The 27,829-nt window shown below is 35.6% G+C and overlaps 1 protein-coding gene across 3 annotated transcripts in view; it reads left to right on the top strand.

Annotated features, from left to right (window-relative positions):
- LOC150094613 (diacylglycerol kinase theta-like) overlaps positions 1 to 27,829 on the top strand; it is a 570,433-nt gene that overhangs the window by 223,083 nt on the left and 319,521 nt on the right. For all 3 annotated transcript variants that reach the window (XM_090411566.1, XM_090411564.1, XM_090411565.1), the window contains 2 exons: positions 15,225 to 15,319; positions 18,653 to 18,719. In XM_090411566.1, coding sequence (XP_090267692.1) covers positions 15,225 to 15,319; positions 18,653 to 18,719 — 162 coding nt within the window. The remainder of the gene's footprint in view (positions 1 to 15,224; positions 15,320 to 18,652; positions 18,720 to 27,829) is intronic.

Raw genomic sequence — 27,829 nt, 5'->3', positions numbered from 1 at the left:
CTAGGGCTAGATTTTTCTCTCAGAGGGTGGTGCATGATTGGAATGGATTGCCATTGGATGTTGTGAGTGCAAGCAGTGTGAATGAATTCAAGAATAAGTATGATAGTTGGTGTGTGAAGTATGTGGTCTCCCTCGATGAGTTTCTGACTCCTTGGAGGTCTCTCTTAATAATAATAAAAATAGGCAAAAGGGTGAGCTGGATGCTCAATCCACAATATATAGCCTCTATCAGTCAAGTCACTCCCATCTTTCCATTGTATGTTCTGTTTCTATAAAAATGGTACTGGAAAGACAAGTATTGTTGCCTGATAAGCATGTTGGAAGAAATGTCACCCAGACCTCTGGGATGACCTTCATTGCCTGTGAAATGCCATTTCCTTTCTTATTGGATGTGAAGTGGCTATCAACATGTTTCACTTCCTGAATTGGATCTCTGGTTTCAGTTTCCACCCCATCTGTGTTTCTGTTTCAGGTGATGGTCTTGATGGGCATATTCAACATAATGTAATTAATCAGGAAGTTGTCACCTCCTCAATTCAAGTGGTTCCACAGGTCATCACTATCTGCTACATGAAACTGAACCCAATGTTAACATGTTAGGAGGTTTCACAACTACCTGACAAATTATCCTGCTACTGCTACTTACTCTGCGAGATCAGCCTGGAGGGAGGACAATAGCAGTATGCAGGGTACACTGTCAAGACACTGTTTGGACTGGAGTCAGAGCACTCCCTATGTGGGACCCAGATTCACAAGTCATTTACCCATACCGCATGCCTCTGCTGTGTAAGTTTCTGACATCACTAAGTATGGAAGACACCAAGATAAGTAATAGTGACGATAATACAGTTGAAAAAAATCATCAAAAGTCATCCAAAAAAAATCAACAAAAAATCATAAAAATATCAGAAATACCAAGTAAAAAAAAAATTGCAGAAAAAAAAAACGCCATGCAGAAAAACAACAACAACAACTTTACTTCCACATCCATTATACCAGTGTTTCTCAAACTTCAGATATCCGCATACCCCTTCTTAAATTTTCATTATTACCAAGTACCGTACCCCCTTATCAAATAATAAATAAATAAATAAAGTATATTTCATTGTAAATATCTATTTTATTTGAATTTATATGTTCATATAAACAAAAAATATGATTTATTTTTAATAGAACAAAATTTAGAATAGGTTCCTCTTCATTTCCCATCCATGAAAATCCACATTTCAAGTAATTCATATCATACTTAAGAATATTTTTCATCTTCTTCCTAGTTGATTCTTTAGAGATGTCAGACGACACACCCTTAGCAATTTCATTTGATCCAGATACAATATCAACGTTTTCTTGTTGCTTACAGCTGCTTGTATTTACTGAATATTGCTCTCTTTTGTGGTTATATAAATCAAATCTTCAACCAATGATCCATACTTAAGAATTTGAAAGCTAAAAACATTAACGTATTTACTCGAATATAACTCTCACTTTTTTCCCAGAATTAAAGCAAAAAAATTGTAGTGCGAGATATATTCCGGGGATTTTCTGAAACTAAAGTTATCAGAAAAAAACTGAAAATGATGTGACTTACCAAGAAGCTCCTACTCACTATCACTACTTTTGGCATTGAGAACAGTTTCCTTGTGTACATCGTCAAAGTCATCTACCCAAATAGCTTCGTCTTCTTTCCCATTATTTCAAGCAAAAATGACCAGTAATTTACAAGACTTGAGATACGTAGAGCAGCTATGAAGAAGTGCATATGATTGGTGCGGTATTAACGAAAGATCACATGAACCAAAGACAAATTAGCATTTCAACAGTTGAGTTGAAACGTTAATTAACTTCAACCGAATTCCATAATATCTGAAACACATTCACTATATATTTCTTAGTTTTAACACGTTCATGACGGGGTGCTGTCAAGCGAAGCCATATATTTAACCATATATTGCTGGTGCAACATATGGTTTTGCTTGAGTCTATACACTAGTTTCCATTGGAGGGGAGATGTGATTCATTAATTGCACTATGTGTTGATAAATATGATTCCATGCGTTAATCATGCATAGCTGAAAATTGCCACCTATCCCCAGGGTGTACCACACTTTGAGAAACACTGCATTACACTAATGTCCATGACCTCAGTTATAAACATTAATCAACACACCTCAATTTCCATGTATGCATCTAAACTTCATTCCTTACTAAATCTGAACAACCACAGTTCATTTTAACTGTCCTAACTACATTCTGCATGATCCTCTTCATAAGAAAGGCAGAACATGTGCATTTGATTTCACATGCCATGCTCGAGATTACTAATCCTGGAATCTTCCTCTATTTGAGGAGGATTCCAGAAATAGTAATCATGATTTCCTTGCCTCACTTTGTTGCTGTCATCTACTGCTCTTTTACTATCCTAATTCTGATGACAATACTAACATTTTGGATTATTTATTTCTGATTTCCTACAGTCTATTTACTCAAGTAGTCAAATTATCTTCCTTCGTACTGGAATCATATTCATCATTCAGATTGGCCTTCTTTCTCTGACTTAACAAATCAAGCTGGAAGAGAACTGAATATTTGCTGACAGTAATCATTTAACACAAACTAATCACCTATTGTTTACTAGCAGTTCATCCAGAATACAGAATATTAGATAATCCTCATTGATCTGGACCTTTTCTGCAAGTACAGTGTTTGTTCTCTCCTTTTTGTGGCACGGATCATAACCTCGTTTATGTTTCCTTTTCTATAGATATGTCATCATCCTGCCAATATCATCCTCATGTCCTTTGTCAATACTCTGTACCAATATCGATGCCCTTTAGGATTTCTGGGCTTCTTTCCATGGTCTAATTGCTATTTCTGTTCTCCTCACTTAAACATCTACTCCTACCAAATAACTAAAAATAACATGGCTGAAACAGGGCCTTCGTTCTGGGTTATATACCATTCCCTATTCACTATCCAATCCCTGATTCTCTATACAAACTGGAGCCCAAGATAAAAATTCATCATCATCATCAAATTCCTGATATATATCTTCAAAGGGTGTACAGGATATGATAGTGCTATATGAAAAATTTACATCATTACTAACTTCCTAGCTACAATTTTCCTCCAAATCAGTCACTTGTCAAGACTCCAATATTATCATTATCAGATCTTATATTTCTATTGTCTAAGGCACATTGTAGCGTATCAATCCACCTATATCTTGGTCTTCCTCTGGATCATTTTCCAGCCAACCTGGCAGAGAACACTCGTTTTGCTAATCTTTCCTTGCCCATTCTGTTTAAGTGACCATACCACCTGAGATTAGCTCTGCTAACGCATTCCTGGATGCTGACAATGTCAAGTTCTTTCCTAATATCCTCATTTTTAATATGATATTGCCATTGATGCCATCTGTTCACGCCTCTAATCTTTCTCAGGACTCTCATATCTGCGGTCTCTAGTCTTTGGTCAAGTGTTTTACTTCTGACCCAGCTCTCAGATCCATAAGTTAAAACTGGTTTGAACACTGTCTTGTATACAGCTAATTTAGTGTTCCAACTAATTTCTCTCTTATTCCATATGAATTTATTCAATTGACTTCCAACCATACTAGCTTTGTTGATTCTGTTGTCTATTTCCATATTTAATTTACCATCATCACTAAAAATCGTACCTAAGTAGCTGAAATGTTTTACTTGTTCCACAGGTTCTCCATTCACAACACAGTTGACATTTTCAACAATTCTACCTATTTTCATTGTCTTTGTCTTTTTAATGCTCACCTTCATACCATATCTATTACAACAGTTATTCAATTTAGTCAGGGACCCTTGCAAACTTGTAGTGGATTTATTTAGAAGTATAACATTGTCCGCATAAAAAGAGCTAACATTAACATCTCCAATTCTGATATCATGTTTAATACCACTTTCCTTCATAATGTGATCCATATAGATAATGAACAACAGCGGGGATAATGTACATCCTTGTCCCACACTAGATTTAACATTAAACCATCACTTCTGTACTTCCTTCAATTTTAACTGCCAACTTACAACTCAAATACAGACTAAGTATTGCTTGCCCCATTGACACCATATAACTGCAGCATTTTGAATAGCTTCTCTCTTGACACCTTGTCATATGCCTTTTCCAGATCGACAAAACTTAAATACAGATCTCTGTTATATTCCCATGATTTCTATCTGTCGTGAAGTGAAAATCTGATCCTGACAGCTACTATTTGGCCTGAATCCAGCTTGTTCTTCACCAAGCTTTTCTTCCACAATTCTTCTCAACCATTTCTCAAGTATACTTGCATAGATCTTGCCAAGAACACTCAGTAGGGAAATACCTCTGTAATTTTCAGATTCAGTTTTATTTCCCTTTTTATATATGGGTACTATGAGAGCTCTACTCCAATCATTGGGAATTTTGTCCCTCTGTCCAGGCTTTCTGAGCAGTGCAGCCGCTGTAAAACTTTTTTACCACTATATCTCAGCATTTCTGGTCAAATATCATCTACTCCTGCTGCCTTTCCACATTTCAAGCCTTTGATGGCTTTTTCAATTTCAAGGATGGATATGTATTCCTGACTGCATGCCTGTAGATTGTTTTTTACCACCGTGCTATCACTGCTTGTTTCATTTAGCAATTTTTCGAAGTAATTACTCCATACTTCAAGAATATCTTTTTCTCCTGTTTTCATGTAACCTTTATCATCTCTAATATCTTTTACAGCAGTCTTTTCTCTATTTGTAAGCTTCTTCAACAACCTCCAGAATATCTTACCCTACCTTCTTGATATTTATTTTCTATGTTCTTGCCAAAGTCCTCCCATGACTTTTGTTTAGCTAGTTTTACACATCTTTCTTACATTTGTCTCTGTATTCTCTAAGAGCACAAGCTGACTTATTTGCCAGGAACTTTTGATATGCTTTTTTTTCTTTTCTTTCCTTCTTTTCCTTCACTGCCTCTTTAACTTCCTGTGTCCACCATGGCATTCTAATTTTTCTATCCTTGCAGACAACCTCACCACATGCCTCTCTGGCTGAATCAGTCATGGTTTTCTTCAAGGCTTGCCACGGAATCTCCAAGGTTTGGTTCCTGTTCTCAAACTCTTTCATTTTTTCTTCAATAGTCTTTGTGTATTTTAGTGTACGGTTCACATCTGAGAGCTGCTCAACTTTTATTCGCTTTAAAACTTTCTTACATGTTATTCTTTTCAATACGAAATTCAATTTTATCCTGCTCAAGACTAAATAGTGATCACTTCCAATTTCAAATCCTCTGTACACTCTGGTGTCCTGCACCAGGGAGAAAACATCACTATCAACAATAACATAGTCAATGAGACTTTTCTTATTCCTTGTCTCTTCTCTCCATGTGAATTTGTGCACATTTTTATGTTGGAACATAGTTTTAGTAATAACCAGTCCATGACCTGAGCAGAAATCCAACAGGTATTTGCCATTATTATTAGCTTTGCTCTTTTCTCCAAATTTTCCCAAAATATTTTTGTATGTCTGACAATCATTTCCTATTCTGCTATTTAGATCCCCAACAAGGACCAACTTTTCCTTTTTCATTGTGTCAGTTGCTTTTTCTAAAGCATCAAAAAATTCCTCTACTTCTACCTTAGTAGAACCTTCTGTGGGACCATAGGCACAAATAAGTCTCATTGTCTAATTTCCCATTCTGATATTTGCCCACATCACTCTACTTGAGACTGCCTGCCATTCAAGGAGATTAGCCTGATATTTTGTGTTGAATACTATGTCTACTTCTTCTTTTCCTTGATTGTCATTTCCTGAATATAACATTTTGTATTTATTGTTCAGAAAGATCTCACCAGTTTTTGTCTTTTTTGTTTCAGTCATCCCTATTATGTCGATCTGGTACTTTTCTAATTCCTCAGCTAGCTCCATTTCTTTGCCATTCAGGCCTCTTATGTTGATAATACCGATCTTCAACTCTGGTGATGTTGAGTTGGGGGTGTGCTTTCAGATTTTTTCCAGTAGTTGACTTTTCGCTGTTCACCCAAAATTCAGCATATCTTAAATGGCTCAAGTCAAAAACCCTAGTTGCATTTAACCTACACTACTGCCTGCACAATCTATAAAAAGTTTGCCTCCCTCAAATGCCAATTGAGTCTTCTAGTCCTTGCTAAGACTAATGGATGCACTTTTGCTCTTTTATGCTTCCATATGTTTGACATCAAGAGAACACCTGGTAACATCACCTAAAGATAACAATGACCTCTTGACATTAGTCTTATCCTCCAGCTTTTATATATAAATGACCAATGGAAATTATCTTCCTCCTTACCACAGACAATGAACTGCATATTTCCTCTGTTCAGGAAGACAGAAAAATCCTTAACATTCTAGATACTAATAAGTCTCTTAATCATGCTAATATCCCTCCAATTGTTATGCAAACTTGAGCTTCTCAATTAATAGTCATCCTCTATTGCTTATACAAGCTGTCATACTTGTCTGGCATCTAGCCAAAAGCATGGAAGCAAGCTGTCCATTCTCTTCCTATAAGAGAGATATAAAGTCGACTATTGAACTATGATCCATTATTCCCACCTTAATACCTTCAAAAGTAATGGTAATGATAAAAGTAATGATCGTTAATAGCTAATTTCTCCACTACCTGGTGATCCACCAGTTAATTATTATTATTATTACATGACACTTCCCGGAAGTCCAAGGACTCATTGAGGGAGGGCTCCTACTCTACAACTTTCTGTCTCCATCACTCAATTCGCCAACTACGACGAACTGCAACTACACCAACGGCATCTACTGCCAACCACCACTAGTATTTTCACAGACAATCTCAAACATCCATGTCCATGGCAGGATTCGTACTTGCAGCCTTTTGGATGGAAGTTCGAATATGCTAACTATTCGGGCAACCAAGCTGGCATCAGTGATTATTAATGTGGATTCTGCCACTCTTGTTCCACAGCCAACTTCCTAGCCAACCTTATGACACAAACCATGAAAAAACTTGAGAAACATCTGGTTTGATTGAGTCTAGCATAGAGATCTTCATATGAATCTATCATTCTATGGTCTCCTTTTCACCTTTTGTGATTAAGTGCTATCCGTTTCTTCTATGGTCATTTATTGATATCATGGTGATGGCTTCATTTCCTCTGTTGATGCTGGGGTACCCTAGAGCTTCATATTTTCATCCACACTTTTTCTCCTCATTAATGAATTTCCCTCACTAACCTCAAATTCTCTCCACAGCATTCTGAAATGGAGTGTATTGCCAATGACAATATACTCCATTCCTCTTCCTCATTTGAGAAAACTTGCAATTCTAATGATTTAAGCTTCTAGACCTTCCACAGCCAATGTCTTAAATATATAATCTCGTCACCATTCTCATATTAGGGTGAAAAAAAAAGCAGTGAAATTCAGTTCTACCAAAACACAATTCTGTTTTATTTCTCAGAAGAAAAATCTTATTTCACTCCCTCTTACTTTTAATGAAATTCCAACTTCTATTCATGATCTTTTTCTTATATTGGATGGGATGGGATTCTTACCTTGGATGATGGAATGCAAAGTATACACTTGGTGGGGAAACTTTAAAGGAAGTAGAGGAGATGAGAGATCTTGGAGTGATCGTGGACAAGGACTTGAAATTCAGTGGCCACATTGCACAAGTTGTGAAGACGTCACATCAGATAATGTCAGTCATATGGAGGACCTGACATGCAGAAATAGAGAGGTTATGATGCCATTGTATAAGACCTTGATCAGCCCTCATATGGATTATTGTGCGCAGATTTGGTTGCTGGGTTTTCATGATGATGAGCATATGTTGGAAAGGGTCCAGAGAAGATTCTCAAAGGTGGTCAGTGGTCTTTGGAGTATGAGGACAGATTGAGAGAATGTACGTTGCAGAGCCTCGTGAATAGGAGGAAGAGGGGGATATGTTTGAGACATATATGCTAGTCAGGGGTTGTCATCAGGTTGACATGGAAGAGATTTTTCATAGAATGGGAGAGGGGAGTAGAATAAGAGGCCATCTCTGGAAACTGTATAAGGAGGGTGAAAGCAGAGGAGTGAGGAGAAGGCTCTTTGCATGGAGAGTGGCTGGTGAATGGAATGCATTGCCTGAGTGCATTGTGAATGTAAACCAGAAGAACACCAGTAGTTTCCGGTGCCTGTGTGCAAAACTTTAGTTGCCCCCCCCCCCCCTCCAATAAAAAATGTTTTTTTTAAAGTATTTCATCCTCTTTGGCACCTTTACTATCCTGGCACCAGTGTTTGTTGCACACATTGCACATATAATCGGCGTGCCCCTGATGTAAACATATTGAATCAGTTTAAAGCACGGTTGGATAAGCATCGTGTGCAATAGTGTGTACCTCCCATGATGAGTCTCCGACTCCATGGAGGTCAGATGTTAATAATAATAATAATAATAACCTTCTCAGTCATCCAAAAAAAATACTTGGTGTCCTCTTTCATTCAGAATACTACCCTTTTACCTATACAACTCTCAATGCATTATTAAACTCCAAATCCACCTGATCTTAGAATAGTGTTCTTACGTATGGAATGGGACACCAAAAATCTCCCTAAAATGCTCAATGTTATCAGACACCTTCTAATCACTTTCTCATTGATGCTCTTTTCTGCATTATGTTCAACATCTATCCTTTCTTTGCAGAAGCCTTCATATGGTTGGCCACCAGCTGATTGCTTCATTTTCACTCTTCCCAACTGAAGGGAGATTCAGCAACCCCATTCACATCACATCCTCTGATGATATAAGATCTCAGACTCAATTCTTGTGTGCCATTATTTATATATTACCCTAGATAAATGTCCTTCAAGAACAAATTGAAATTCATTTTCCATATTGTGAGATACCATATGTTCTTTCCAATCTGTATTACCATAATTGAAATCATCATCCCTTCTATTATTCACTTATCCATTTCTGGCACCACTCTCTCACATTTTCAGCCTATAGCAACATACAACTAAATATCTTATCCTGTCTACCATTTGGCCTCAAAACCACTGTTACTATTCCCCCCTTACATTTACATCATCTGTGGTATAATTTCCATGCTCTCATCAACAGCACTCCTCTCTCCCTCCCTCCCATCTTACCCTAATGAAAAAATATCATTCATTTCCATCACTATTTCTGTCAGAATATCATCTTCATGTGTTTCACTTATTTCACAAGTCACCATCTTTCTGATACTCATAGCATTCATAAATAACCACAGCAATTCATTTTAGGATGTATAAAGCAGGCATATCCACCCTACTTCTCAGCTGTGACTTCTCCACACTTTACCCTTCCTGCTCACATTTATTCTTGCTTCCCACATATTTCTCCCCACACTCAATTCTTTCCCTTAATTTCAGGCTGTTCTATTCCAGTGCTGACCATCCTCATACACCCAACTATTACTTCCATCATCCTCTCTCCTTATGCTATGCCTCCCCATCCATCTTCCATTCCTGTTCTCTCATTCTCATCTCTTGCACCACTCTCCTCTCATCACTAGAACCTCAGTCCCTCCTATTCCACTCTCCTGCTCTTTCAGATATCCTCTTTCTTCCTCTGATTTCTTTTTCATGTCACTCATTATTCTCCTATCCAGCAACAGCCCCCCCCCCCTAATATTCACACCAAATTAATTTAAATAAAATCAATTGCTTTGATACACATCCATCTGTCCCTCAAATTCATCCCAGAATTTATGTGAACTATACATTCACATAAATTCCTACTTGTGGTGGAGATGCAATGAGATTACTGGCAATAGTTTTGAGGCCCTAAGCATTGAAGAGGCGGAAGATGACAGGAAGAGATATTTATTTGAATATTGCTATAGGCTGAGTCATGCAAAGTTTGCAAAGAAATGTATAGGCAAATTGGCTTAGTGAAAAAGAGAGCGGTGATCATTATGGAAAATTTCAGTTATGTTAATATAGATTGGAATGAGGATATAGCATCTGGGAATAAGGGCAAAAATGAATTTAAGTTCTTGAGAGATAACTCTCTTAGGCAGTATGTAACTGAAAATACACGAGGATCAAGAGTCTTAAATCTGATCATATCACATCAGAGAATATGAATGCAGATGTAAATATGGTGTCAAATCTTCCCCAAGGTGACAAAATGATCATGAATCAAGGTGATCAAGCTGACATGAGGACTGCAAATTTTCTCAAAAATATTTAGATAGCATTTTTGAAAATATAACAGAATTCTATAATATTAAATTGCTGAGTTCTGCTTTACATAAATTTGTAAGCATTAAGTGAAATTGAATGTGTATCTTTTTCTTCTTACTGATAACACATTTGGTTGTTCTTGAATTGTGTGATCATGGATGTCCTTAATATAAGCAAATATTCATTTGAATTTTTGTGCTTTAAATTGCAGTAGTTAATTTGAGACCAGATTGCTTTAGACATAAGGAACTATACATTGCTTCATCAACCATAGGAGGTGGAGAAGATCTCTTTGGTGTAATAGAAGACAAAAAACTGCAGATATATACAAGTTGTCATCTGGATTACTGAAATTTTTTAATAATAAAATATTTTTCCTTTAACTATTTTGAAACTTTAAAGAAAATCCGCACGGTTAGCCTAGTGGCTGTACGCTTCGCACAGTGTCCGAGGTTCGATTCCCTAGGACACTTCCCCCAGGAGTGTCCTAGGTTCGATTCCTGTCGGTGACATGAGGAGCTGAAGGATCTTCCTCAGCCATAGCCAAGTTAGCTGGTCTTGGGCATTGACAGTAGGATTTTTCCCAAAGTTTATCTTGGGGTTTTCCATCCTGCAAAGCAGGCAAACCAGCCTTGAGAACTCAACACTATGAATAGGATATACCGGGGCATAGGGCTGACCATCTTATCCTGTGAACGGTTTTAGATCTGATGATTAATGAACCTTCGACACTGCAAGGTAAAAGAGAGAAAGGAAGATCAGATGAGAAGAAAATAGCATTTTTTTTTTTAATAAATAAAGTTAATCATCTAAAATGCCAAGAAAATTTTCTTAAAATCTTAACTAATAGGGTATATATAATAAACACAAATAATATAAGCAGTGATTATTTGTGTTTGTTCTATTTATTTATTTATTTAAAAAAAAATTAACTGGCATACAGAAATGAACCTTACATTGTTCAACAGGCAGGTGTAAAAAAAAGGTTTTGATACAGTACAGGTGTTTAGTTAAATTTTTTCTTTACCTTACTTTATATATTTTTTCCTTCACAATGACTGAATTTATCTGTTGTTTTGATGGGTGAATAAGGATAAACAGGGAAGAAAGTTATTTTCTCCTCTTGCTAAGTGGTTTCTGTTTCTATTATTTTTACTCTTCTTTTTCTCCTTGGAAGAGGCAAATTTTGAAGATATTAGTTGATAGCTGTAGCAAGATAGTTTGTCATCTGGCATAAATATTCTGTAATGATTGACTTTATAAAAATAGAGGAAAAGACATTTTCTCAGAATTTGTTGATTGTGGCAGATGCAGTTTATGGCTGATTGAATGTGTTCAGTTTAAGAACTATACTTAAACAGTTGCTGAATGTTATTATTTATTTCTGCCCTCCTACCTGGCTAACTTTTTTTTTTCAATATCCCTCCCCCCCTCAATATGCACATGACAAACTGCAAAATCTTTGCATTGCATATCATGTGTGTTGGCAAGTGCTGGGAAGTGAAACCTGTTACAGGTAACCCTCGTATAACGCAGATGTTTGGTTCCTTAGAAATGCTGCGTTATATAAATCGCATTATGCGAGACTCAGATTACATAGAAAAAGTAGGGTTATGTTCCGAAATCGTTTTTTTTTTTTTTAATTATATAAACAACAATGACATACTTAACAAACATATATTTTAAATTAATTCTTGTAATTCATGTAAGTTAAGAAAATAAACTATGAAACAAATATATAGTATAAACTTATAAAATTGCAAATTGTACGTAAACTTCATTGCACATAATAAAGTGCATATTTTAATCGTCATCACTGTCTTCAAAACGAACATTTCGTGGATGTTCTTTATTTGCGAGTAGCCAGACATCGTCATCACTTAAAATCTCTTGGACATCATTTCTATCATTTTCATTGCATACTTCTGCTGGTTTAGTTATCAAGAAGTCAGTAATAAGACCTTGTTTACCACTATTCTGCAATTTTTTATTAAGTTCATAATATGGAGCTAAACAAATATCCAATTGTCTCGTGAATTTTCTGGAGAGCTCTGTTGAGGGATCACTATCCGTAAAATAGCTTCCTAACTTTCTTGCCAAGCCCAATCCTTCTGCTAATTTCTTCAAACTGAATTTTTTTTAACGGATTCATCACAATCAGAATCTTCAGTAGAATTTCCCCCGCCATTTGGTTCGACGTAATCTATTAATTTTACCAGTTCCTCCTCATTTAAATCTATTTCCCCATCAATTAATTCACTAATTTTGTTTTCAACCATATCGCAAAAGCTCTCTAAGTGGCCATTACTATAAAAATAATTTTTTTACATAAAAAAAAACATTACATATTGTATGTAACTCACCAGAAAATAAAGTGCTCAGCACAGATTTTTAATGCGCTTTCCTGGAAGAAAACGAAGACAACTTTTAACAATAATTAACACTTTATATGGTAAACAATTGACGTACATGCGTGCTAAAGGGTATTTCCCCTAATATAAATTCGCTGCTTATCACTACATGCGCGATACGGGCAGACACAAATTTAATGAAGATAAAATTTGATTTTTAAGTAGCGAGGTGAAAAATATATGAAAAGATAAAGGGTTACTCCAATTTGTGGACTGTGTTATATTGAAACCATTGTAGAAGTACCACGTTGAACAAGGGTTGCTACAATTTGAAGACCACGTTATAGTGAACCCACATTGTAGAAGTGCCGTGTTATATGAGGGTTACCTGTAATTTGTTTTATGAAGATCTGGAAGTTGTGATCCTTGAGTAAAATGATGGAGATAGCAAAAGAACACAGGTAAATGGAATGAAAAAGGTAAAAAAGTTTTTTTTTTGTTATATGAGTTCAGCCCATGAGAAGTTGTAAATCTATCATATATTTAGTACTAACTCACTTTTTATCCACTAGTTCTGCCAAAATTTAGTAGATAGTGATTATGCTCTTACAAGAATTTATAAATAATGGTTATTACTGTTTTTGTCTCTTAAATATGACATGATGCAACATTTTTCTCATTTTAATTTAAAAGTCATCAATTAACATTTAAATTTAATTAAGTATTTTAATAAACGTAATTAAATGAAATGACAGACAAAAGAGGCAGACCCCAAACTCAATATTGGAAATACATCATTAATATTCTCCCCATTTCCTCCCATCTCTCTACATTATAGATCCATCAATTAGTACAGGGTGGCCATAAAATAACTTTCCCTCTTTGGAGGCATCTGTAGCTAAAACCAATAAACGGAATGAGACCAAATTTTATATTGAGACTTTTGAAGGCATGGGGAGATGATTTCTGCAAAAAAAAGATTTAGTACCAAAAGTCGCCGATAGGTCAAATTTTGGCGCTGGTGGAGCCGAAAACAAGCAGATAATTACATTAAAGGCAGATAAAATGGAATAATAACATTTCTACGGTGTAAGCAACAGCCACATCACTCATTCCAGCTGGATTGTGGCATGTCACAATGATAATAAGAATAATAATTATTAAACTAAAACAACAACTTGCGAGAGACACAGAAATTAATGTAGTGATTGAACTCACAAGAAATAATGTTTTATTCATCAGAATCAGGGTCCCCTGGACCACATACATGATTTTCAGTTAGCAACGTCTGTTATTGTGTCTTCTTGCACTGCTTTCCGTCCTCTGCCAGGTCTAACTCCTAGTAATCCAGTTTCTTCAAACTTCTTAATCATAGCTCTCAGTGCTACAGCTGGCATAGGACCTGTACACAGGTTATGAAGCCACCTAAATTCCTGAAGGGCTACTATGGCATTGCACTGTTTAAGGTAAAACAACTTAACAAGTAAAGCATGCTGAGGCAAGGTAGGATGCATATTGAGCACAAATCGTCAGTCATTCGAATAACTACCTGAACATTCCCAATCCCTATTAAGTGGAATTGGTGGTGCTGCTGTCATGTACGCACAGTAAAATTTGCATAATCCTTTTTACCTGCGTTTACTGCAAATATCTGACTGCTTTTTTGCTCTGCCAGTGCCAAAATTTCCCCTATCAGTGAGTTTTGGTACTAAATCTTTTTTTCGCGGAAATCATCTTCCCATGCCTTCGAAAGTCTCGATATAAAATGTGGTCTCATTCTGTGTGTTAGGTTTAGTTACAGATACCTCCAAAGAGGGAAAGTTAATTTATGGCCAACCTGTATATGACAGAGAAGCCTGGTTTTCCTTCATGTCATAAGAATCTCCAAGTCTTACCTTAGTGTATACACACAGACAACTTATTTGTTTTGATTGGTTTCCCTATTTATAATTGCAAAATTATAAATAAACAATGGTGGTGATTAAATGAAATAAATGTTTGATATTTCATTCAAATACTTAATAAATGATTTTTATTTTTTAAAAATAAAAATATTTATTATATATATATATATATATATATATATATTTGCCAGCCTAGTTGGTCGAGTGGTTAGTGTATCTGCTCTCCAGCCAAGAGGCTGCTGGTTTGAATCCCACCTAGGCATGGATGTTTGTGATTGTCTTTCACCTTCATACATTCATTCATTCATACAAGTGTATTAACCCCCCCCCCCCAAGATGGACTGGGTCACCATTGGGTAGTAGATCCAACCCTCCTGCAATGGGAGAGGCCTTCACCCTGTAGTGGTTATAAAACCAGCAAAGGTTGATATCAATTGGTAGATCCTCTGCTACTAATGGCTCACGAAAAAATCAATCTATCACTGACATCTATCAATTTGATATATAACACGAGGAAAACCTTACTTTGTGCATACTTTAGTGTATATTAGTGAAGTTAAATTTCATGATATTGGCAAAAAATTTTTGAATGCTCAGTAAAAAGTGTTAATAAATACACCTTAGGAAATTATAACTGCAAAATTTTTCAATGTTGTCTGTAAGTGACTATACATGATTTCACTGAATATGATGGCAGTGGTATTAATTGCTTATTACAAAATTTATTTGTTTGTTAGAAATGATAAAGGTTTATGATGGAAATGGTTCTATTAAAAGAAGAATGTTCAGGACAATCATTGTACCCAGAAGCTCTACAAAGGATCAGATCATTGTGAGTGGTCATATAGTATCATATTTTATGTGTAATTTTTTTTGTCTTAATTGGATGCATTTTTATATAGCACTGTATAATAAAAAAGGTTTGACAGATTTCATAACTTACATTTCAGAATACACACACTAAATAATTTGCAATAAAGCCCTGGATTAAAATTCCTGCTATTTTATCGTATCTTTAGTTTTATGTATTTTATTTTACAAGCAAAAATATTCTTTATGTGTAGTAGTTCAGCGTTTTTATGAAAGATTGGTAATACCAAATATCACTGCTATGAAATATAATTGAATCCTGTTGTCCGACAAACTTGGCATTTTTTAGCTTTCAGTAAACTATCAACATCATAAAATTCATGACATATGAACCGCTCTACACCTCAAAATGAACCCAAAGACAAACATTATTAAAATGTTATCAGTGGAAGCCAGACCCATATGAGATCTCTTTAATGGGAACCAGACCAAGAAAGATACTAAAGTGGAATGAGTGCTTAAATCACATATTTTCCATATACAAGTAGAAAAAAAGGTGTATCACCTGATTATTCACTTGTTTACAAAGTAAATTATAATTGCCACAAAATTATGTTCTTGTTTAATATTATTTTAATTCTTCCACTAGCCTCTTGTCCCCACTGATGAGTCCTCAATAAAAGTGAAAACCAGTCTGGTTAGTAACCCTTCTCATAATGCATAACAGTATGCATTACTTATGGGAGACTGAGGAAATTGATCTACAGTCAGTGTGGCACATATTACGTAACCTTTTCAACCTGAAGTGCATAACCTTACATTTTGCAACATTAAATTGACATCCATTATCCTTCAACTATAATGGAAGTTATTTAAATCATCCTGCAGGATATCTAAACCTTTATGAACTTTATGTTATGAAAGCAAGAGTGGAGAGAAAGTGTGTCAGAATTGTTTCATGTGTAAGTGCAAGAAATGTGAGATAGAAAAATAGAGGTTAGATGCAGAAAAAAAACAACAACCAAAAACATATTGATTTCCTTGGAGATCATTCCTTTAATGAGGGAAATTTAATTTAGTGCATCAGCTGTAAACAGCTTGATCTGAGACTGCCATTCTTTTGTGCCTTCTCTTAATACATGGAAAGATATCTCATCCATTCACAGCTTTATTTGTGTCAATATTTTGATGTCCTGAACACCTTATGTTAACCTACCTGTTTTCTCACACTAGTCCTGGTCACAGTGATCACTCAGTAATTGAGTTGTCTTTTACTGCTGTCAGCTTACTATTATCTTCATTAGTCATTTTCAATGAGTAGTGCCCACAGAAAAAAACTATAGAGAAAGTATAAAACAAAATCAGAATATGATGATAGAATGCAGAATGAGTTAGTATGGGAGGGTAAATAACCTGGTCTGGAATTATCATATAGAGAAAGAACTATCTAGGATTTTCTATAGCAAGCTTGGCTGATTTTCTTAGCTTTTGATTAATCTGATTTTGTTTTCCTTACCATGCTAATCACCTTTCTGCCTGTACTTTGTACTGCTCATGAGCTTGATTATCATATTTCTCTTTATATTTTTCCATAACTGTTTTTTTTTTAATTTCTTCTGCTTAATGATGCTACTCAACCATTTAACTCCCACCTGATTTATCATTCTGACTCTAGGTATACAGTCTAATACTGCTCCTCTCATACTCCCTTGACCATTTCCCATCTACTGCTCACTCCAGTTTCTGATGATATGGTACTACTCCAAGTAGGTTCCAAGTTTGTCGTAATTATCTGCTCTGTAATTCCATATATCCTATTTCTTAATTAAAAACTCAACATGCCACATCTGCATGCGCCTTCTTCCCAGTTAGAGGCAAAGTGGCTCTGATTGGGAAGAGTGCTGAATTTAGTGGACAAATCCTCTGATGCATTTACAGATCCAGCACTCTCCCCTTCACATGTCCTTTCCTTCTTCTATTATAGATCCTCATATTGGAGCTTCTTCATTATAGATCCTCACATTGGAGCTTTGTGCTATGCTCATTGAGCTAATTTGCTAAAGTATGGTCCATCAACATGGTTACACTAACATCAGTAACTATTTTTATTGATTAGTGCACTTGTGGGTAAAGTTGCACTAATCAATGTCAGAATTCCTCACCTTTCTTTGCTGAAATTTCTGACATTATTGGACTAGCATCACAATTGGCTCTCAAGTTTATAGATGCACCTATTACCCTTAATATGTGATCTGTAATTTATTAGTGGTATGGCAGCATACAAACAGGATTCAGAAAAAATTATAACACTATTGATCATTTATATGTAATAAGATAAATAATTGAAAAGACAAATGAATACCAAAAAACTCTTAGGTTTGGCATTTATTGATTTTGAAAAGAAATTGATTTAAGCTCAAAATTAGCTATTTTAGAAGCCCTTAAAAATCATGGAATTGTAAAAACTTACTTTGATATACTTAGCCATATATAATTGAAAAAAATTTACAAATGATCAATGAATTGAATGCAGAAAGTAAAAAGAAAGGATTAAATATATAAACAAAGACAAAACAAAAATCTGTATACTAAATACATCACCAAAAAGTCAGTACAAATAAAACATCAGGAAATTGTTATAGTAGCCTCCTATGTGTAACTAGGAGGAAAAAATAAAGGGAGGCTATGAAGAAGAAATTATACATAGAATTCAACTTAGTTGGATAGCCTTTGGAAAACATCTTAAAGCACTCAAAGGAAGCATCCCAATCTCTATAAAAGAAAAATATTCGATAGTTGTATACTTCCGGTCATGACATATGGAAATGAAATGTGGACTTTGAGTAAAAAATTGCCCAACAAGTTGAGGATTACCCAGAGGAAAATGGAAAGATCATTGCTCGGTATTACCATTTTCTGAACTCAGAATAGGGTGAGAGACATAACAGTCATTAAAAGATCCAAATGGCAATGGGTAGGTCATATTGCAAGAAGTAACACTCAGAAATAGATCAAGTTGATATCAGAATGATATCCCAGAGATGGAAAAAGACCTACAGGAATACTGAAGAGATGGTGGGAAGATGAGATTAAAAAGATGGCTGGAACTCAGTGGCATAGAAAATCTCAAGATAGAACTGAATGGAGGACTTTGTGGGAGGCCTTCGTCCAGCAGTGGACAGAAAATGGCTGATGATAATGACAGCAGCATACTTGACAGCATTGAAAGTGCATCCACTTTGTCAATAAAGGACTATTTATTTCATATCATAGTATACAAACATGAAAAAAAATTTTTGGCATAACATATACATTTAAAAGCTATTGTTCTAATATGGATTTGTTTAAATTTCAGGGTGCAGCATTAAGAGCGTTTCACATGCATGAAGACCCTAAGAATTATTATTTAACCGATATGGGTGGTGAGTATGTCATTGTTAATAAAAATTTCTTAGCAGGTATACAATACTGTGAGGCTTACAGTTGGTTTTAATTTTCTTTTTCATTGCCATAAAGTTCAATTTGGTTTGTGTATGTTTTCAGACATACCTGAATCATGAACAGTTTGGGGATATATTTTGATTTTGCTAAGACATTTGTCAAGTCCAGTGTAAATTTCTGAATAGCATATTTGTGTTCAAGTTGAGGGATGTGGTAATGGAAACAAATTAGTGAGATAAATATGAGACTAACTATCTGACAGATATCAAATTATGTATATAAGAGTGGTGTCACAACAAAGGAAGATGGAGAATGTTATGCAGCAGAGATCAGTTATTGCAGAGATCATGTTGTTCAGCTTATTTATGAATGATATTACAAGTGGTTTTGAAAGGAGATACAGACCACTCTTGCTGTAGTAAAATAATTGAAACTACAGGAATAGAAATTTGGCAGCAGAAATAATTACTGATAGCTTCCGTTTGGTGGAAACAGGGAGCATCTGAAGAGGGTGAAGTTGACTTGACTTGTAGAGGCTGTATATTGCACATTACCTAGTCATTTGTAGCCTGTTAATAATTTTCCTTTAAAATAGTACTGTGCTTTTGGAATTTGGATAAGACCTAGATAGTTTGTTGTTTGTTGTAGTGAATGTGTATGTCATAATGGTATTTGCTGTATTGAGAGTTGATTGTATTAATCTTTTTGCTGACATTGCAAAGTTGGGGAGAATTATAAGGAGTAATGATAACATGTCTCATCAGGGAGATTTAAATATTCTCATAGCATGGAGTTGTTTATTATTGTTACATACATAGTTTTCTACTTTGAAGTGCAATAGGATAATCTGTGTACTGCATTAGTGAAGCTGTGCTTCTGGAGGTGAAAAAGATGCAGGATTGTTGGGTAATGGTTTATCTACAAGGACCTGAATTTCTGGTTATGTATAGTCAGGATTGTAAAAACCATACAGCACATTACTTGTATGATGATTAGAACAAACAGAAATAAGGATGTTGTTATTTTACTGCATAATGCCTTAACAAGTTGCATCGAGAGTGTCCTGTACACAAAGTTGTATGGTTTTGATAGTGGTAAGGAAAAACCAGGACTCAGAATATTAGTTATGAGAGTAACTTGTGGCTTGGTGGATAGGCAGCCAAGAGGTGAGGAGATTTTTTAGAGAGAGAGAGAGGGGGGGGGGCAGAATTAAGAGCCATCTCTAGAAATTGTATAAATATTACAATGAGCAAGGGAATGCCAAGTAGAGGTGATTTTTTTTTTTTTTTTTTTTTTTTTTAATGGAAGGTGAAATATAGTTCCAGAAGATGTTGCATATGGAGACTGTGAGACTGTGAATAAATTTAAGATGAAAACATAACAGACATGCTATTGAAATCGAATTTGCAATTTAGGTTAGACATGAATTATATATGATAGTCTGTAATGAGTTCTCTGCCTCCACAAATGTTGAGGAGTAATATTAGCAATATTATTAATATATTATATTATTAAGAGATCTCTACAACTCTCCATCTCCACCACAACTCCATCGATCAACTACAGCAAACCAGTACTACCATCATTGCCTACACCAATGCCATCTACTGTCCCCCCCCACCAGTATTTTGTTGTATGTAAATTGCATGTGTTCTCAAGGCCAATTTGTCTTTATGCGGGATGAAAAACCTGAGTTTTGTTTTTGGGAGGAAAAAACCCCTTCTACCTCCATACGAGATTGGCTAACTCGCCTTCAATTGAAAAAACCCATATAAAGATTCCTCTCATCACAACGAGAATCAAATTCCAATCAAAGGGCACAACATACTATCATTCTTCCAATTGTTCCACAAAGATGCTTTCTGTGTATAAAGCATTAATCAATCACATTTGGATGATTGTCCAACTTCACAATGATATTAAAATGCTGAAGAGAGAGAGAGAGGAAATACAGAAATATGCCATGAAAAAGATATGAGAGGTAAGAGGAATACTGATAACTCCCTTATCTCTGTGTATTAGTGTGTTCTTCAATAACTAACTAATCCTGTGAGCTAATCTGGCTACTTTAGCAATATGCCCTCTAAACTTGAACTCTCTCTCTCTCTCTCTCTCTACTACTATCCCCAAATACCTGGCTTCATCAATTTCCTGGAGTACAGTTGTGGTACACAGTTTGTAATCTTTGTATCCCAAAGTGCATAACTTTATACTTTGCCACATTAAATTGACATCCATTATGCTTTGCCCATACTGTCAGCCTATTCTCTCTACATCATCTTCATTAACTATTACTCTACCCAACTTTGCATCCTCAGCAAACAAGTTGGTAGGATATCAATTTCATTACACAGCGTAAAACTGCCACTTCACTCAGTGGCGCACTCAGGATTTAATCTTGGAGGGGGCCGGGCGCTCAGGATTTAACCTTGGGGGGGGGCGAGTTGAGTAGATGATTTGCGAATACACACTACACATCGCATGCGACCTATGACTGAGCATCTGCAGTGATCGCTAATTCATAAGTAGTATAGAAATAGAAGACACGACACAACATAAATAAAAAAAATTAATTTTAATTAGGAAAAGATTTTTGGAAAATTTTCTAGTGTTTTTTCCTTTTCTTTGGGGGTGCCCGGGCCCCTTGCCCCCCCCCCCCAGGTGCACCAGTGACACCTCACTTATAAAATACCTGAAGTGACTTGAAAAAGTTCCATGTTTTGTCTCTAGAGCAGGATTTCATATTTGCTCACTTCTTGCAGAGCAAAGAAGATAAAATCCTTCAGAGGCAGCTTTTGTTGTACATTCACTAAAAAAAATCTGAAAACTCAAACTGTTTGAATTCATAACAGTTTATTTATTTATTATTTTTTTAATTTAATTTTCTGAACTGTGTACCTTTATCCAGCTGCAGATAGCAGCCATAACTTGATGTGCACTATATGTAAAGGCATTCACAGGAGTTGGCATTCAGCAAAGAGAGTTTTTATTTTTATTTTTTTAAATATTTTTATGTTGAGTCCATACACGAGAGGTTGGTTAATCAACCTGTAGCATGTTAGTACTGTGTGGGTAGTGTGTTGGGAAAGGAGAAAATCTGATTTAAAAGCCTGTATATTGTATTCCTTGGGAAACACATCAGGAGAAAGACTGTTCCACAATATAGCAGTAGCAGGGATGAAGGAGGAGGAAAAGAAACTTGTTCTGTAGGCTTCACGATGCACTGTGAAGGGTTGTTGGGCAGCAGCTGCATGTGTTCCAACGTACTTAGTAATGAGTGGGAGAATTATTTATGCTATTTCAGAGGAACATTTGCTATGACAATATTCATAGAATATACATATTGCAGAAACAAAATGCCTGTGCAAAAAGTTGGAGGAATGAGTTGGTAAGAGATGGGTTATTAATCAATCTAATTCCCCTCCTCTGTATTGTGCAAAGAATTTTGAGGCAGCTCTTAGAGGACACTCCGAATGTGGGAACGTTATTCAATGGCTGGGCAGATTTGTAATTTGTATAAGGTTATAGCAGCTGTTCAGAGTGAAAGTAATGTCTTCAGCGAAAGAAAAATCCGAGTTTTTTTAGAAGCTGAGGATGCAATAGTCGTGATGCGTTTATGCCAAGAGAGGCTCGATGAACCGTACATCGAAAAATGAATTATAAGACTTGAAGTGAAGTGTATTTATCAAAATGAGTTGCAATTTTTAATGGATTAACTTATGATGCGGTTGATGGTTAGCATGATGTCCCCTTTATATATATTAGATGTGGGTGGTAATTTTTCCTTTTTTTTTTTTTTTTTTGCAGAGATATAACTTTCAGTCAGTATATGTGTTTCATATATTTTATCTATGTTTTATTACACAATCTGGAAAAAATTATGTAAAAATCTTTGTCACCATGGATACTTCATCTCATCATCGTTATGTTTTCCTAATTAAAGGCACCTATTACTACTATTTCTCTTAATTATTATTATTAATAGTAGGTGCATTATTATTACTGTTAGTAGTAGTAGTAATATTCATCATCATCAAATTTCTGACATGTACTCTCAAAGGGGTGTGCAAGATATGATAGTATTACGTGAAAAATTTACATCATTACTAACTTCATATCTACAATTTCCCTCCAAATCAATCTATTATCTGTCAAGACTCTAACATTATCAGATCTTATATTTCTATCTTTTAAGGCACTTTTTACTGTATCAATCCATATATATATTGGTCTTCCTGTGGGTCTTTTTCCTGCCAACCTGGCAGAGAACACTTGTTTTGTTAATCTTTCCACTCCCATTCTGCTTAAGTGACCTTACCACCTGAGATTAGCTTTGCTGACACATTCCTGGATGCTAACAATGTCAAGTTCTTTCCTAAAATCCTCATTTTTAATATGATATTGCCATTTATGCCATAGGTTCACGCCCCCTAATCTTTTTCATGACTCTTTTAAAGCAGCGGTCACTAGTCTTTGATCAAGTGTTTTACTTCTAACCCAGCTTTCATATCCATAAGTTAAAATCAATTTGAAAACAGTCACATATACAACTAATTCAAAACACAACAGTGTTTTGACTAATTTCTCTCTTATTCTATATAAAGTTATTCAGTTGACTTCATACGATACCAGCTTTGTTTTTGTTCTGTTGTCTATTTCCATATTTAATTTGCCATCTTCATTAAAAATCATGCCTAAGTAGCCGAAATGTTTTACTTATTCTATAGGTCCTCCATTCACAATGCAGTTGATACTTTCAATGCTTCTGCCTATTTTCATTGTCTTTAACTTGTTATTGCTGACCTTCATATCTATTACAACCAATCAGGGAATCTTGCAGACTTGTAGCAGATTTATTTAGAAGTATAACATCATTTGCATAAAGCAAAGAGCTGAGATTAACATCTCCAATTTTGATATCCAGTTTAATACCACTTGTCTGACACCAGATTTGACATTAAGCCATCTTCCTGTACTTCCTTCAATTAACTGCTGACTTACAACTCAAATAAAGACTAAGTATTGCTTGATATAATCCCCCATTGATACCATACAACTGTAGAGTCTTCCTGGTAAGACTCATTAGAGTCTTACCAGGAAGACTCATTAGAGAAATACCTCTGTAATTCTCACATTCAGTTTTATTTCTCTTTTTATACATGGCTACTATGAGAGCCTTACTCCAATTATCTAGAATTTATCCATCTGTTCAGGCCTCCTGAACTATGCAGTGCAGCCACTGTAAGACTTTTATACCTCCATACTTGAGAATTTCTATTCGAATATCATATACTCCAGCTGCCTTTCCACATTTCAGGCTTTTGATGGCTTTTTTTACTTCAAGTATGGATATGTATTTCTGATTGCATGCCTGGTCAGTGTTTTTTTTTTACCACTGTGCTGTCACTACTTGTTTCATTTAGCAATTTTTCAAAGTAATTATTCCATACTTCAAGGATATCTTTTTCTCCTATTTTCATGTCACCTTTATCATCTCTAATTTCTTTTATAGCAGTCTTTCCTCCATTTCTGAGCTTTTTCAACAGCCTCCAGAATATTTTGTCACATTCCTGATATTTATTTTCTATGTTCTTACCAAAGTCTTCCCATGACTTTTGTTTAGCTAGTTTTACCAGTGTTTAGCTTTCTTATATTTGTCTCTGTATTCTGTAAGAGTACAAGCTGACTTATTCATCAGGAACGTTTGATATGCTTTCTTAACTGCCTCTTTAATTTCCTGTGTCCACCATGGAGTTTTGATTTTTCTATCCTTGCAGACAACCTCATCACATACCTCTCTGGCTGAATCAATCAATGTTTTCTTCAGGGCCTGCCTCTGACTCTTCAAGGTTTGGTTCCTGTTTTCAAACTCTCTCAATTTTCTTTAATAATGTTTGTGTATTTTAGTCTACAGTTCATATGAGAGCTGCTCAGTTGTTATTCACTTTAAAACTTTCTTACATGTTCTTCTTTTCAATATGAAATTCAATTTTATCCTGCTCAAGACTGAATGGTGATCACTTCCAATTTGAAATCCTCTGTACACATTCTAGTGTACTGCACTGAGGAGAAAACATCACTATTAACAACAACATAGTCAATGAGACTTTTCTTATTCCTTGCCTCTTCTCTTCATATGAATTTGTGCACATTTTTATGTTGGAACATTGTGTTAGTAATAACCAGTTCATGTCCTGAGCAGAAATTGAACAGGTATTTGCCATTATTATTAGCTTTGCTTTTTTCTCCAAATTTTCCGAAAATATTTTGGTATGTCTGACAATCATTTCCTACTCTGCTATTTAGATCCTCATCAAGGACGAACTTTTCATTTTTCGTTGTGTCAGCTTTCTCTAAAGCCTCAAAAAATTCCTCCACTTCTACCTTAGTAGAACATTCTGTGTGACCATAGGCACAAATAAGTCTCATTATTCAATTCCCTATTCTGATATTTACATCACTCTACTTGAAATTGCCTGCATTCAAGAAGATTAGTCTCATATTTAGTGTTGACCTGAATATAACATTCTGTATTTATTGCTCAGAAAGATCTCACTAGTTTTTGTCTTTTTTTGTTTCAGTCACTCCTGTTATGTTAATCTGGTAGTTATCCAATTCCTCAGCTAGCTCCATTTCTTTGCCATTCAAGCTTCTTATGTTGGTAGCACCAATCTTGAACGCTGGTGATGTTGATTTGGAGTGTGCTTTAGGAATTGAGGAATTGTTCCAGTAGCTGACTTTTTGCTGTTCAACCTGGTTCCCTGGTAAAAACAACAGGAGCCTTATTTAACTGGACAACTCCCCAGCTGGCATGAAATTCTGTCATGTTGTACCATCGTTTTATATTGTGGTTTAAGGCAATAAGAATATAATTTGGTCGACTAAATCCCAAATTGCCTGCCCATCCTTGTTTTGTTCAGTATCCAGGTAGATACCTAACAGGGTTCACCACAAGAAGGTGAGGATTTGACATTAGGTCAGAAGCCCTAGTCGGTTCTCCGCATTCCTTTAAAGGCTGCGGAGGTCTCTTCTCAGTTATACAGCTTTGATCCTTAAGTATCCCTAGTAGTAATAGTAGTAATATTAATGGTTATTATTATTATTAGGGAATAATTATATAGTGCTACATTATTAGGGAATAATTATATAACATCACAGTTTCCTATTATTTTTCTTGTCCAATAAGTGTCTCCTGTCTGTAAATAGGTGTGTTCATTGGGCTGGTTTGCCTGTTCCCCCAGAGGAAAAAACCCTGCCATCTCTGTATGAGGCCTGTCATCTCACCTAAAGTTGAAGAGGACTGATAATAATTATTCATGTCATATATGGGATTCAAACCCAAGTCTTTCAACATATTGACTGAACTATGGAAACTCCATCATTATTACTATTATTATTAGTATTAGTATTAGTATGTGACTTCTGCACACAGCAGTTATATGGGGTGGATGGAAGTGTTCAACAAATTTTTTTTACAAAATTTTGTTGAACATTTCCATTTTTCATTTCAGCTATATCCTGGGCTACATTGGGACAATTTGTCAAAATTTTATATTACAATAACTCTCTGACTTAGTGGATTTCAAAGAAGTAGTCTCTACAAGAAGTTGATGGAGAAAAGATGATATATAGAAAGGAAACATAGACTAGGTTATGGTAAGACTTGTCAGTAGGAGAGCTATCAGTAGTGTATTTGGAAGAAGACTGGCTTAGAAAGGTTCAGGGTGATGGGAGAATGACCTGGAATTTTAGTGGTTTGTGACCATTTTGTGCCAAATCATTGCTGACAGCAAACAGATTAAATTCTCTTCCTGGTTAATCTGAAGTTTGTTAAGAAAGGCCAGTCTAAATTATGATGTTTAAAATCTGTGGGGTGGGGGGGGTACTTAAGGGTCAAAGCTGGATAACTGGGAGGAGACCTCCATGTAACCTTTTAAAGAATGCAGAGAACCAAGTGGGACTTTTGATCTAATATGGGATTCGATTGGTAGATCTCTAATATGGTTCACCCTATTAGAGATCTACCAGGATACTTAAAAAATAAGAATGGGCTTGCAATTTATGATTTAGCCAACCAGATCGTATTCTTATTGGCTTGAATCATAATACAAAATGGTGATACAACATGACAGAATTTCAAGTTGGCAGGAATATCTTACTACTGGTTAAACAAAGCACTGTTGATTTCGTTAGGAAACCGAGATGAACAGTGAATAGTCAGATACCGGAACAGATCCTAAGTGAAAATCAGCAGAGCTCTGGCACCATCAACATAAAATTCATCAACAGAAAAGAAATGGAACTAGTAGAAGAATTGGATAAGGACCAAATTAACATAACATGTGTTACCAAAACAAAGAAGACAAAATCAGGTGAGATATCTTTCTAAGAAACAAATATAAGACATTATATCCAGGCAATAACAACCAGGGAAAAGGAGTAGTATTCATATCTAGGATTGAATAGTATTCAATCCTAGATATGAGGATACTCTTCTTGAATGATAATCACTATCAAGTAGAGTGATGTGGACAGATATCAGAATGGGGATCTAGATAATGAGCCTTATTTGTACCTATGGTCTCACAGAAGGTTGTAGTAAAAAAAAAAAAGTGGAGGAATTTTTCAAGACATTATAGAAGACAGCTGATACAACAAAAAATGAAACATTGGTGCTTGTTGGAAATCTAAACAGCAGACTAGGAAAATGATTACCAGACATATAGAAATGTTTTAGGAAAATTAACTTTAATTAACAGAGGAAAGCTAATAATAATGGTAAGTTACTGCTGGTCTGGTTGGCCGGGTGGTTAACCGCTCTCTAGCCAAAAGGGTGCAGGCTCGAATCCCGCTGTGCGCTTGAATGTTTGTGATTGTCCATGAAAATATTAGTGGCGGTGGTCGGCAGTAGATGGTGTTGGTGTAGATGATAAAGGTAGTTAGTTGTGCGTAGTGGATTGGTGGAGACGGAGAATTGTAGAGTAGGTGCCCTCCCTCGATGAGTCTTTGGACTCCCTGGAGGTGTTACGTATTAATACTAATAATATTTCTTTTCAGGATATGGACTAGTTATTACTAACATCATGTTTGA

Source organism: Typopeltis vanoorti, chromosome 21 (assembly GCF_054136105.1).
Source record: "Typopeltis vanoorti isolate ZY-2024b chromosome 21, IOZ_Tvanoo_1.0, whole genome shotgun sequence".
In the NCBI taxonomy this organism is placed as follows: domain Eukaryota; kingdom Metazoa; phylum Arthropoda; class Arachnida; order Uropygi; family Thelyphonidae; genus Typopeltis; species Typopeltis vanoorti.
The sequence above is the reverse complement of the archived record's forward strand: the minus strand, read 5'-3'. Positions and strand labels throughout refer to the sequence as shown.